At 42.2% G+C, this 13,187-nt stretch overlaps 1 protein-coding gene across 1 annotated transcript; it reads right to left on the bottom strand.

Moving 5' to 3' along the window:
• Window positions 1–5,327: 5,327 nt before the first annotated feature.
• On the bottom strand, window positions 5,328–10,093 carry IDNK (IDNK gluconokinase; the record flags this gene model as incomplete). Its single annotated transcript, XM_082012765.1, has 5 exons — window positions 5,328–5,688; window positions 7,873–7,916; window positions 9,477–9,563; window positions 9,858–9,888; window positions 10,053–10,093. The coding sequence occupies 5 exons, from the start codon at window positions 10,091–10,093 to the stop codon at window positions 5,328–5,330; spliced, it is 564 nt and encodes a 187-aa protein (XP_081868891.1).
• Between the last annotated feature and the right edge of the window lie 3,094 nt (window positions 10,094–13,187).

Raw genomic sequence — 13,187 nt, 5'->3', positions numbered from 1 at the left:
GGAAAAAAATAATTGAAGCTACAATTTGTGGGTACCAACACTGCTTATTGTGATTTTGGCATGAGTTCTTTTTGCTAGCAAAATGCTCTAAGATTTATACCACTTGAGTAATCTACCAATTTTTTTGGCTTTAATTTGTATAAAGTATAAACAGAATATATACAATGGAGACAGCTTGTTTCTAGAAATTTAAACATTGCAATAGAATGGGATTATAAGTAATGCAAAAAAGCCGGGGCGGGGGTGGGGGGAAGTCCTAGGACATGTTTTTGGTGTAGAATATTCCAGTATCTTTTGGTAACCATCTCAGCAAAAATGCTTAAGCAAGTTCAGTTAAAGTATACTAGAATTATTGTTCTGGTTATCTCTTTACATCTAACTATATAGAAACTTGCCTTGTAACATTGTCTCAATATTCACAAAGATTAACTGTAAATTACCTTTACCATCATGCAAATTAAAGGGGTGCTGCCTTGTGCGCTGGAAGTGCTGCTAAGGCTTTTTGGCTTGTTCCACTGAGATTCCAACACGTATTCTGATTTGTAATTGGGTATACTTTCATGGTCATGTGATATTCTAATTACTTTTAACCACCATGTAAAAAATACTGTATATCTTTTGAGATTTATTGGTAGTTTCTTTTCTTGTGCACAAGTAATAAATGAATTCTTTAAGCAACCTGTCTCAATGTGTTTGCAGTTGATGATTACCTAGAATTCAAGATAACTGGCCAGCTTAAAAGTTGGCATTTGAGTGTAACCTTGGGAAATATTCACCAGCTCTGGGGCAAGATTAGTAAACAACTCTTGGGAGTGTGAGGTGGAGGGAAGAGAGTTAAGAGGCATATGATACTGAAGCCTACTAGCTTAGATAAAGTGGGGCTAGCAGAATAAAACACACTACTGTGTGTCTTACTGAACAGCATCTGCTTTTTCTTGGTCTTCCATGTCAGTGTAGTTGTGAACGTGCTCACTGAATTCCTGTATTGCTTTTAAACACTTGGTTTGAACAGCCTTTCTTTTGATGATGCAAGTATAAATTAATTTTTTTCTAAAATTTATTGCAAATGGTTTAAAATTACTTGTTTTAACTCCAAGTTGTTAATCAGTTTGAAGCAAAATTATAATGCCATATAAAGGAAGAAGTTGAGCGCATTTCAGCATATAGTGAAATTTTAAACTTTTGGCAAAGCCATGTATGCAGTTTTGTTGGCAAGTAGCTGCAGTGTATTCTTATCACAGAAGTTTCACTCACTGTCCAGTAATCTTGTTTCTTACTTTGCCAGTAAGTAAATTGATCAAATACTGCTGATGCATCATACTGGGTGAAGTTCAAGAAAATCTCTTGGTTGGCAGCCTCTGCCTTTTGGATCAAAGTCTCGTAGATGCAGCAGGACAGAGTGTTTAATAAGCAGAAATAAATTAAAATGGAATCTGTTGGTAAGATGTATCTAATATAATAAAAACTTTTTAAAATGCCTACAGTTTACAAAATTATTCCTACTTTTATTTCCTAGGCAGTGATCAGGCCCATCATCATACCTTCAGAGTCACTTCTGTTGGATGGGTAGCTTTCCTTCCACTGAGCACAAGGCTGTGATAGGGAAGTGATAGATAGCAAGTAGTTTCTGTAGAAAAAAATCACTACTTTTTAGTTATTTTCACAATAACTCTTTATTTTCAAAATAACTAATTTGACTTGACTTCATAGTGTGCCTTATTGGGACCTTGCTTTAAAAAAGGAAAGGCCCCTCATCATTCAGGAGGCAGGTCCTTTTAAGAATACAATCCACAACATCCAAAAAGGTTACTGTCGAATGAAAGGGCAAGGTGGGGAAGAGAATAATTTTTATCAGGCTTTACCAAGATACTAAAAGAATGAGTCTTACTAGCATGAACACCTTGAGACAACATTCAGTTCACCTATGCAAGTATTTCAGTTGCACATTACAAAGAGGTGCTAGATTTGAAGTCAAATTTTATTGCAATGCGATGAGATGTTTTACCTAAATTCTACAATAAGCCCTTGAGCTAAGTTTCCTTGTTGAAGTACAATCAGTATTTATCAGTAACTATTGTTGATTAGTAACAGCAGTTACTAACTTTCTTTGCAAGTACTGGTAAAACACGGAGCCTCCTTTTGCATAGGAGGAATTTTAGTTTTGTCAGAAAACACTAAGTAGAACAAGGTTTATAGGTAGGGTAGACTTTTCATTACATTTTTAAGAGTAAAAGAAAGATCACAGTTGTTGGTTTAACAGCATACTAACAATGCTCCTGTTCACCCCTCCATTCTTGCTGCCCATTTTCTTGTCCCAGTTTAAAATTCTCTCTTCAGAAGTATCATCTACCTCTTCTTCCAGAAACAACCTTACAGTTAACTCTGAGAACTTTGATAGCTTGTATTTGAAGATTGACACTTGCGTTTTGGAGCAGAAGAAGGGCACATGTGCCTGAAGCTTCTCTCTTTAGTTTTCCTGGTTTCTTCTTTTTCCCCTACATTAGATCAAATGATGTCTACAAAATCTTTTTTGTCTTTGTAGGGATTGTCTACAAAACTGCCTTGCCTGATCATCAAACTACTGCTAGAGAAAGTAATGACTGCAAAAGGAAAATAAGATTTCCAAAACCCAAAGAGCTGACATAGACTTCCTTAAAAACCATTCTCTTAAGTGTTGAGTACAATTTTCTGTTACTGCTATGCTATGAATGCTGACAAGCAGACCTGAAAATGAGAGTCTAGCCTTTTCAGCACTCTCGCTTGAAAATGTTGCCCAACTTTCAAAATGTATTTATTTGAAGGTCTGATCAGATCTGTTTGTGACAGGATGCAGCTGCTTTTCCATCACTGTATAGCATCCTCATTTAGTTTTCTTGTGTCTGAAAAAAGTGAGCATAAATCCATATTCAATAATGGGTATATCAGAAAAGCTGTTTGTAAAATGGTGTATTGCGAGAATATGAAGACTTCATTAAAAGCACAGGTACCACAAGAGGGTGCCATTTCCTTTGATTTTCATAACTACTAAGTGTACCTTTACAGTTCTGATGAGTCAGTTGGTGCCTAGAAGAGAGGTGCCTAGTCTCTGAAATTTGAGTGTTAAAAATTAGACAGAAATGCCTGTCTCTTGCACTTAACTTTGCCTTGACTCCTGAGCTTTCAGCATAAAGAGGTTCTGAACTGAGAGCAAACATTTTTTTCTTAGTGCTGCTGCAGCAGCAGACTTAAAACTGGCAGCTGCCTGGTATTGAAACAGGAAAAGACCACTTCTGGGTGGGTGTGTTTAATGTCTACAATCCCAAATCCGTGCCTAAAAATGCCCACTTTCATTCAGGTAATGCCCATTTATTGCACTGATCTAAGCACTGATCTAAGCACAGTAGTTTGGTAAACTGCAAAGCCCTTACTAGACATACAAAATGAGAACCAAGACAAATGGTTTTGAACTAGTTAGAAACTAGTTTCTCTAAAACAAGGAAATGATCATCTTGTACGCAGTAGCTTGGATCACTAGTTGACATACTAGTTGACATAAACCAGATAAAATTGCACCAAAGATGCTTTGAAATGTGAGTTTTGCTTCTAAAGGAGCTCATCCATCATCCTAGAAATAAAAACCTGCATGACACACTAAAAATAATCCATGTGCGGCGGCACATGCAGATGACTCCATTCAGATGTGACTCGATCTTTCTTACAGAGACTTATCTGCAGTTTTCATTGTTAAGCTAAAAAGGCACCTCTTACGTAGTAACGCATAAAGAACTTTTTAAAAAACACCTTTGCAATAAAAAAGGATTTTAACCTTCTGTGAGTTAGGTAACTGATCTGGTATTTGGAAATTGGATCACAAAAAATTATGAAAAATGTGTATCACAATTAGCTTAATCTTTAGCTTTAAAGCAGTTGTATGGACACCCATCCATAAGCATATATTGGACTGGGCATCAGCTGAGGTGGAAGACTAAAGCCTACCAGAAGAGGTGTCCTGGTTTCAGCCAGGAAAGAGCTGGTTTTCTTCACAGAAGCTAGTGTGAGACTGTGTTTTGGATTTGGGATGAGGAACTGTTGATAATGTGCTGATGTTTTGGGTTGTTGCTGAGCGGTCAAGGACAGTCCAGCTTCTTGTGCTGGCCTGCCAGCAAGCAGGCTGGGGGTGCACGGGAAGCTGGGAGGGGACACAGCCGGGACAGCTGACCCAGACTGGCCAAAGAGATATTCCCTACCATACAACATCATGCCCAGTACATAAACTGGAGTTGGCCGGGGGGCGGAAATCGCTGCTCGGGGATGGGCTGTCGATCACTGGGTGGTGAGCAATTGCTGTATTGGGCATCACTTGTTCTTGTACATTCCTTTGTTGGTATTATCATTATTGTTCCCTTCTTTCTTTCTGTCCTATTAAACCGTGTTTATCTCAACCCACGAGGTTTTTCCTAATTCTCTCCCCCGTCCCACTGTGGGAGGGGGAGTGAGCGAGCGGCTGCGTGGTGCTTAGTTGCCGGCTGGGGCTAAACCACGACAAGAGGGAAGTGAAGGAGAAGGTCCAACTGTGAAAGAGTAAGTTAGTTTCTCTAAAACAAGGAAATGATCATCTTGTACACAGTAGCTTGGATCACTAGTTGACATACTCTCCATTGCACTTCATCAATGAGTATGCTTTGTACGTGAAAGGTGTGATCTCGGAGCCACTGTGATGCCACTTCCACTTCATTTCTAAAGCTTTCCATACAATTATGTTTTGTGTATTGCCTCACCACCACTACCTTTTTTCTCACATTTTTCAGCTTGGTGTTCAATGCATCCAGTAAGAGTTCATGAAAACTCTCATGAACTCACCAGTGCCTTGGTGAGGTTAGCAAGGACGCTAACACAGAAGCTACAACTTGTGCAAAATCTGGCAGTGAGACGGTGGTAGTGTAAAGCATGGAATTTCATCATGCAAGTTCCTGCCTTTTGACTTCTAGAAAAATATATTGTTTCTAACAAAGCTGTAAAGTATTTCATCACTTAATAGCAGATTTGCCCATCTCCATGGATGGCAGACTAAAAATTAAAATGAAGAAATTAAATCATTGTGTCTGACCCTTGGCAGGGTTTTCAAAAGCAGGAGTTTTAACTTCATGTAGTGAAGCGTTTCAAGTTTCATCCTACATACGCCTTTTACAGAAGCCACGGCAGAATACCAACAGTAGTAAACCAGCTCTTAACATTGCCATTCATTTAATTATCAGGAAAAATAAGCTGTTTGGATTTAATAATCAATTTAATAATTAAAATGTTGTTTCTTATGCTTAAGGGAATTTCTGCATGTGTAATTCGGAAACTTACTCCAGAAAAGCCTCACTCTGAAAAATGGCATGCTCAATCTCCAGCACTATTTCAGGGAGAGATTTTTCTAGATTGACAGTAATAAAGTTTTCTGGTGTGCTAGGAGGCTCCAGAGTATCAAACTGAGACTTGAGAAGTTCAGGTGGCATAAAATGTCCCCTCCTCTTCTCCAGGCGGCCAGCAATGATGTCTATAGGCCCATCCAAATGAACAAAGAGGATCTTCATTGCTGCATTTTCTCCTGGTTGTTCTGGCTGGTTGCTTTCAATTGCAGATGCTCCAGTAACTAATAAACGCCTATACATCTTCTTCAGTGCAGAACAGGCCAGAATTGCATGTTGTCTAGATAAGTCTTCTCTATCGAAAAGGAAAAAAAAAAATAATCCACATGTTGTCTAACAAAATGGCTTGTTAGTTCTGCTGAACAGAGGAGACAAGCCCTGGATCCTTGCAGAGGAGAGCCTTGGGAGTTAATGGCATTTTTCCATCATTTTGACAGGATGTTGAAACCAAATTTCCAATGCAGGTAAGGATGTGATTTGAAAGTCAGATCACACTAGCCAGCCTCCTGGTAAAATCTCAGTCTCGAGGACCTTCTTTATTAGCCACCATTCCTTCCTAAATTAAATTCAGTTCTAGCACAAGAAAGTGTCATGATCATTTCCTTAATTGCTGAGAACAGCAGCAACTGAATATCCATACAAACTCCCATCCATTACCTGTAAAATTACTATACTAATCTGTCTAGAGAGTAAGTGGCTGCTGAACAGTAGAGAGCTCTGTTCTTAAATACATATGCAGGTACACTTTCAGCACCAGTTTTCACTGTCTCAATTTTAATGGTAATGTTAAATTTTATGTTTCTGTAACCATAGTCATAGGCAGCATTGCATATACATCCACTTCAAGTTAAACAAGGGATTGGATGCAGGTAAATTAATGCTTTGCATGTGTATTTTTTTTACTGGCAAGGTTTCTTAAAATGAAGCAGGCATAAAACTGTGGGTGTGTGTGTTCTACTGGAAAGCAAATCCAGAATTAGTTGTCTCGATGAAGAGTGACTGAAATGCCTGCCTAAGAAAATACATTATGTAATCAAATTAAAATTAGGAATAAACATTTAAAAACCATGCTACATTCATCAGATTTTGGTTCACAGGGAAATAAGAACTTACACCACCTACTATTATCACCTAGGTAAGCCAATGCCAGCCTCAGCTACTGTTAAGTACTAGTAATTAAAAATTGGCATTAGGCTCTTTTAAAGAATACTTGATTTTGCAAAGTTTCTGGAGCTGGGTGGTCGCCTTTGGTCAGTACATAACATAAAGCAATGGATCCAGCATAACAATCCAGAAATATTTCTCAGTGAACCATGCTCCAATGAGGTACGCTTACCTGAGGGGCACAAGCAACAGCCACTGTGTAAAGCCAGGCTAAACAGCCCCTGCTCTCCCAGCCTTTCCTCATTTGGGAGACACTCCAGTCCCTTCATCATCTACGTGGCACACCACTGGATGCTTTCCAGTATGTCCATGTCTTGTTACAGGAAGGCCAGAACTGAACACAGCACTCCAGGTGCAGCCTCACTGATGCTGAGGAGAGGGGAAAAGATCGCCTTCCTTGACCTGCTGGCAATACTTTCCCTCATGTAGCCCAGGATATTGCTAACCTGCCTTGCCAGAACACATTCCTGACTCATGTTCAGCTTGGGTGTCCACCACGGACCCCCCAAGTCCTTTTCTGCAAAGCTCCTTTCCAGCTGGGTGCCCTCCAGTCTGTACTGGTGCCTGAAGTTGTTCCTCCCCAGGCACAGGACTTTGTACGCCTTGAATCATGTGAGGTTCCTTCCCGTCAGCCCGTTTCTAGAGTCTGGCAAGGTCCTTCTGGATCAGCCACTCCTCCCAGTTTTGCATCGGCTGCAGATTTGCTGAGGGTAGACTCTGCTCCATCATCCAGATCATTAATGAAGATGTTGAACAGGACGGGACCCAGTGTTGACCCCTGGGGTACACTGCTAGTTACTGGCCTCCAGCTAGACTTCGTGCCACTGATAACCACGCTCTGCGCCTGGCTGTTCAACCAGTTTTCAATCCACCTTGCTGTCTACTCATCCAGCCTTTACTTCCATCAGCTTCTCTATCAGGATCCTGTGGGAAATGGTGCCAAGCAAACATGACACTGTATCTTATTCAAACTAACAGTTTGTCTGTCATTATCGGTGTATTTTGTGCTTACATCCTTTGTTAAGTAGCTAATGTCAGGTTTATTACTGAACTGGATCCTTGAAACTATTTTTACACAGACAGCAGAAAAACAACTATCATTGGCAACAATTTTCCCAACGCTATTATTCAGGGATTATCTCACCCTCAGCAATTAATATGACACCTTAGATTAGTGAAAACAGAATGGCTTTATTACCTGCAGAATGTTTTTACACTACTACATATACTTCTGCTTTGAAATGCAACAGGGAAAACACTTTCGGTACTTTTTTTGTCTGTCGCCCAAGCTCCTTAAAGTTACATGTTCTCTTACCTCCTTAATATATCATGCAATGCACAAAGCCAGGGAATCCTGTCCTAGAAAGAAAACAAGTTACTTCAAATTTGTTCATTAAATTGATTTGAAACAATTGCTTCTAACATCTACAGCATTTGACTAGAGGTGAAAATTAGCATTAAACTGTACAGCAAGTTCTGTTTTGATTCTCTTTCTTCCTAATGTGGATTTGCTACCACTGCCTGAAGGCTAATGAGAAGTGGTAGGCGTATTATCAATAAGATGCTTTTAGTGGAATAGTACGTTTTGTATTACAGATGCCTAAAAGTATCTCATGGAAGCAGTATGTACTTAGGTGTCGCATGCACCTTGTAAACCTCTGAAGGACAACCAACTTCTCTCTTGCTTCTATTATGCGATTCAAATGTACAGCCTGAATTGTTATTTCTTTTTCCTTATATCTTGGCATATACACACAATGCTTTGGATCAAAGCTGAGGTTTTCAGGAACAGACAGATCTAAATTTAATTATCTGCAATAACTTAATTATGTCTTTTTTATGTCAGTAGCAGTCACAAATAAATGTAATCATAGCCACAATTTGCAACACCATTGCTCAGTAGTTAGACAAACACAGTGTGATTGATCAGCTTCTCATTATAATCTTACTTTAAATTTTCAGCTCCCACAAACTTTTGTCATACCTATTGAGCACTAAACAATTGCTTCCATTTCATCTTTCAGTGCTGTTACTACTGGGTGAGCACAACAAGTGATCACGTGGACAAATAAATGAAACGTTTGTTACTGTCATTACAGGATAACCTCCCGCTGGCATTCAAGAACAGCCTCACCATTTTGCATCTCTGATGTTTCAGAAGAGATGCTTCCCTCTTGCTGGGCACCACACACGAACAGTTCAGTCAGTGAGCTGTGCAATGCTGCTTTAGGCAACATACTGGCTTCTATGAACTTCCAACCACTAGTGAAAGATTAACGTTTTTAACAAGTATCTAGAGTATTTTTTTTTCAGTCTATGGAGACTGCTTTGAAGAAGAGAGTCTCTAGAAGCTTTATGTTTCTAGAGATTTCCCAGAAAAAGGTAAAGAGGTGTTGTCTTGTAACTTTTCTAATTCACTCAAGTCTCTGAATTCCTCAGTACTGTAAAATGAAACTTGATCATTTTTATCTGTTTTTGCTGAAGAACAGGCTGAAGGGAAGGAAGCACATTTTAAGCAGGCGCATATAAAACAGAAGATTGTGGAGTAATCCCTGCAGTCACTGCAAGTGATGCAATGTACTTCGCCAGACACATTTGTCTGTCCTCTTGTATTTAACTCAAAGCAGCAGCACGTAATCTAAAGCTGCAATTCTGTATATTGATGTAGAGGGACAGATTTCTGACAGGTTCTGAATCAGTATCAAACCCCTTGTGAGCTACCGAGCACACTTTGATAAACTATTTTTTTAATGCAGAATCCTTTTGTAACACCTTTCTTAGCCAGCTGCAGACCTGTAACTTCAGCCTATGTTTGCAGTCGGCCTAGTCTATAAAGCACAATCTACTTTAACATGATCTACCAGAGGTTACAAAGAAAAACGTGTCGATGACTGTTCTTTCGGGGTTTATATGAGGTACCTCATCATTTAGTGGTATCCCTTCTGCCATCTTCTTTTTATTCTCTGGAGAATGGTAGTCGTCTGCATCGTAGAACTTCCATCCGAGCTAAGGAAAAAAAAGTTAAAAAAAAAAGTGAAATTATCGATCATTCAGCCAAACCAGGTGAGCTAATAAGGATCGCAGATTGTACAAAGACAACACCTAAGAAATTACAGGCCTCTTACACCACAGTATGAATCACCATTTATGTCATGACGACATACAAAGTCAGCTTAGCAGCAGCAACGGCGGTGACGCATGACAGCACCAAGTCAGAGGCTGGGCACAAGGCCGCGCCGCGCCGGCCGCCCGGGCCCCGCGCGGGGACGGGGAGCTGCGGCCTGTACCGCACCGCCGTACCTTCGCCGCCAGCCGCCACCCGGCCGCCGTCCTGCAGGGAAGCACAACGAGACGGTTACAGTCCCCGCCCCGGCCCTCGGGCAAGCGGCTGAGACCAGCGACCTCCGCCATCGCCGAGCCGCAGCCCTCCGGCCGGGTCAACCGCCGCAGTCCCGGCGCTGCTCTGCTCCGCCCCGCCGCCCGCTCGCTACCTACTTCCCCGAGCCGCTCACGCCCATCACCACCACCAGCACCATGGCGAGCCCGGCAGCCGCTCCACTGCCGCCGCTCCGGCCCGGGCCTGTGCGCGGCGAGGCGGCAGCGCACCCCGGCAGCGCCACCGCCCCGGCCCACCCTCGGCCGCAGGAGGCGGGTGCGGGCCCGCCCGCGGCCTCCGGCGCCGAAGCTGCTCCTCCGGCTCCTCCCACGCCCCTTCTGCGAGACGTCGGGACACGCGTGTCGGGACACGCGTGTCGTGCCCCCCTCGCTCGCCTCCCCCGCAGCCGGGGGTTGGCCGGGTCTCTCCCCAGCCCTCGCTCTCTGCGGCTTTTCAGCCTGGCCGGGCGCCTCTGTGCCTGCGGCCCGCAGCCGCGGTAACACACATCAGGTAACAGCAGTCGTAATTTCTGCCGTGCGTCTTCTTAGAGCGTGCATTAGTGCCCGTTGGACACGGCTTTGCCCATAAAGCCCTGCCTTTAATATGGAATTCACGCGGTAGCCATGCCGTGGCTAGCTCTGTTTTAGTATTCTTTTGTAGGGTAAATTACACCATACTTTTAAATTTGCAGAAACGCTCTTAGGCACTGGGTATTCTTGCTATTAGCTTGTACGTATATCTGACCGAGCAACATTTGCGCTCTTTTAGGATGAAACGCGGTGTGCTGCTGCCAGGCCGCACTGATGGGGTTTTTGTGTGTCGGGGCGCAGCACCCGCAGTGCCTGGGGAGAGCTGCTCCAGGATGGCATGCGCCCTGCATTCGTGCCAGGCATGAGAAAGACTGCTTGCTCTTTGTAAGACATTTATTTTGACACAAAACTAAGAAAATTCGTGGTGTTTGTGTTGTGTGTTTTGATTGTTTTCAGCTTCCCCTCTTAAAATTCATCTTTGCAGGATCGCATCGTGTCCTAAGGGGAGAAATTGCTGCCTACAGCTAATGCTGCTGTATGGTAGTAGCTGGGAATGACGGAAATCCCTGCACGGACAGAAGACTTGGGTGACAGTCTTTTCATGGGAAAGGTTGCAGTCTAAGTAGAGAATATGGATGACAAGAATGTGCAAGTGGAGCAGTGTGGGTTTTGTTTGCTTGTTTTCTTTCCGTTTTGCAAGTGTTGTAGGAGGTCTGTGTCTTGGCTAGAGGTGTGGAGGGAATAATAGTTCTTGCGAGACACAAGGCAGAAAGTGGCAGGGAATATACGGGCCTGATGGATGTGGGGTGTCACCAACCTGCAGTTCAGTCTCCTGACTGATGGCCTGTGCGTGCACAGCGAGTGATGTACTGTAGACACCGTCTTTGCTACTCTTGCACAGCCTATGTGCGCCATACACGAGTGGCAAGGTTGCTTTACGTATGCACGGTGGGCATGGCATGGATTTAAGGACTGGCAGATTGGTCTGAACTGGCACTTCAACTAAACAACGAAATGCCTGGAAATTCCAGTCCAAGGTCTATATATTCTACTTAGCAGGCAAAGAAAAGGTAACAGTCAATTTTGCTCAGATGTCTCATAATCCTACTGGAGGGAAGGGCTAGCAGGTACCTAGAATAGATGGCCTAACGCTGGATGTAAAAAATCATGGTGTTTTTATAGCATCTTTTCAAATATGCTGTCATACGGATTTTGAAATGGTTGCGGTGGTTTAGCCTCAGCCGGCAACTAAGCACCACGCAGCCACTCGCTCACTCCGCCTCCCCCAGTGGGATGGGGGAGAGAATTGGGAAAAAAAACCCTCATGGGTTGGGATAAAAACAGTTTAATAGGACAGCAAGAGAGAAAGACACAATTATAACAATAGTAATACCAACAAAGGAATGTACAAGAACAAGTGATGCCCAATACAGCAATTGCTCACCACCCGGCGATCGATAGCCCGTCCCTGAGCAGCGATTTCCACCCCCCGGCCAACTCCAGTTTATGTACTGGGCATGACATCGTATGGTATGGAATATCCCTTTGGCCAGCCTGGGTCAGCTGTCCTGGCCGTGTCCCCTCCCAGCTTCCCGTGCACCCCCAGCCTGCTCGCTGGCAGGCCAGCACGAGAAGCTGGACTGTCCTTGACTACTTAGCAGCAGCTCAAAGCTTCAGCATGTTATCAACATTTTTCTCATCCCAAATCCAAAACATAGCCTCACACTAGCTTCTGTGAAGAAAACCGGCTCTTTCCTGGCTGAAACCAGGACAATGGTGTACCTTGCTTATTTATCCATGGCTTCATGCCTATGTGTGAGAAATGATGGTTTGAAGTAATAGAATATGTGTTAAATGAACATGTTATCAACAATACTGATCCATCCAGTTAGTTTTAACTCTGTCCTTCCACAATTCACCTTCTGGTTTCTCTGCTAGCATAGGGATAGATAGAAGAGTGTTTTTATTTTCTTTAGTTTAAAAAAATAGTTTAATGGGCACTGCCACAACAGAAGACATGCATTGAAATTTGAAGATTCGATTTTATGAGAAAATATTTCCCTGTTTTCATTATATACATTGGATTTCCTCTTTGTTTTTTTTCCCATAAGGAAAGGCTATTTAGGTGACTGCAAAATGAGTAAGTTCATTACACTGGACAGAAAAAAACCCCCAGTCAAACCCCAGACTGAGTCAAACCTTAGAGAAGAGATCTGATAGTATTGGTGATTCTTAATGAAATAAGAATTTTTATTACTTTAAGTTAGCTTCTCCTTTGAATGAGTAAACTTATTAAACATGTATCAGTTGAGTAGAGTATATCACTAGTTTCTCAAATAGAAGCCCTTCTCCAAAATTAAGAAGATTGAGTCAATCACAGTTTCTGATACTAAAAGAGATAATGTGACCTTATACGAATCAGCCAAGCGGTTGACTTAACGGGATCGCATTGTGTACGCTTCAGTATCCACTTAAGATGTGCCTAAGTTGTAGATCCAATAAGATACGTGTATGCTTTTGGTTTGAGCTGAATGAGGATTTCCCTTCCAGTCTGTCCTAGTCACAGGCAAATATTTTTTTCACTTACTATTTCTCTAGTGATATGGAGGACCTTTATATTAATCTTAGTCATTTAATGATATATGTATATCTTAGGAAATTTATTCAGATGCTGTTGTTCCATTGAAGACTGTAATTGGCATGAGTGCCTTCTCTCTAGCATTT

Source organism: Phaethon aethereus (assembly GCF_964289735.1).
Source record: "Phaethon aethereus genome assembly, chromosome: Z".
NCBI lineage: Eukaryota > Metazoa > Chordata > Aves > Phaethontiformes > Phaethontidae > Phaethon > Phaethon aethereus.
Note: the sequence above shows the minus strand (reverse complement) of the source record. Positions and strands in the feature narration are given on the sequence as shown.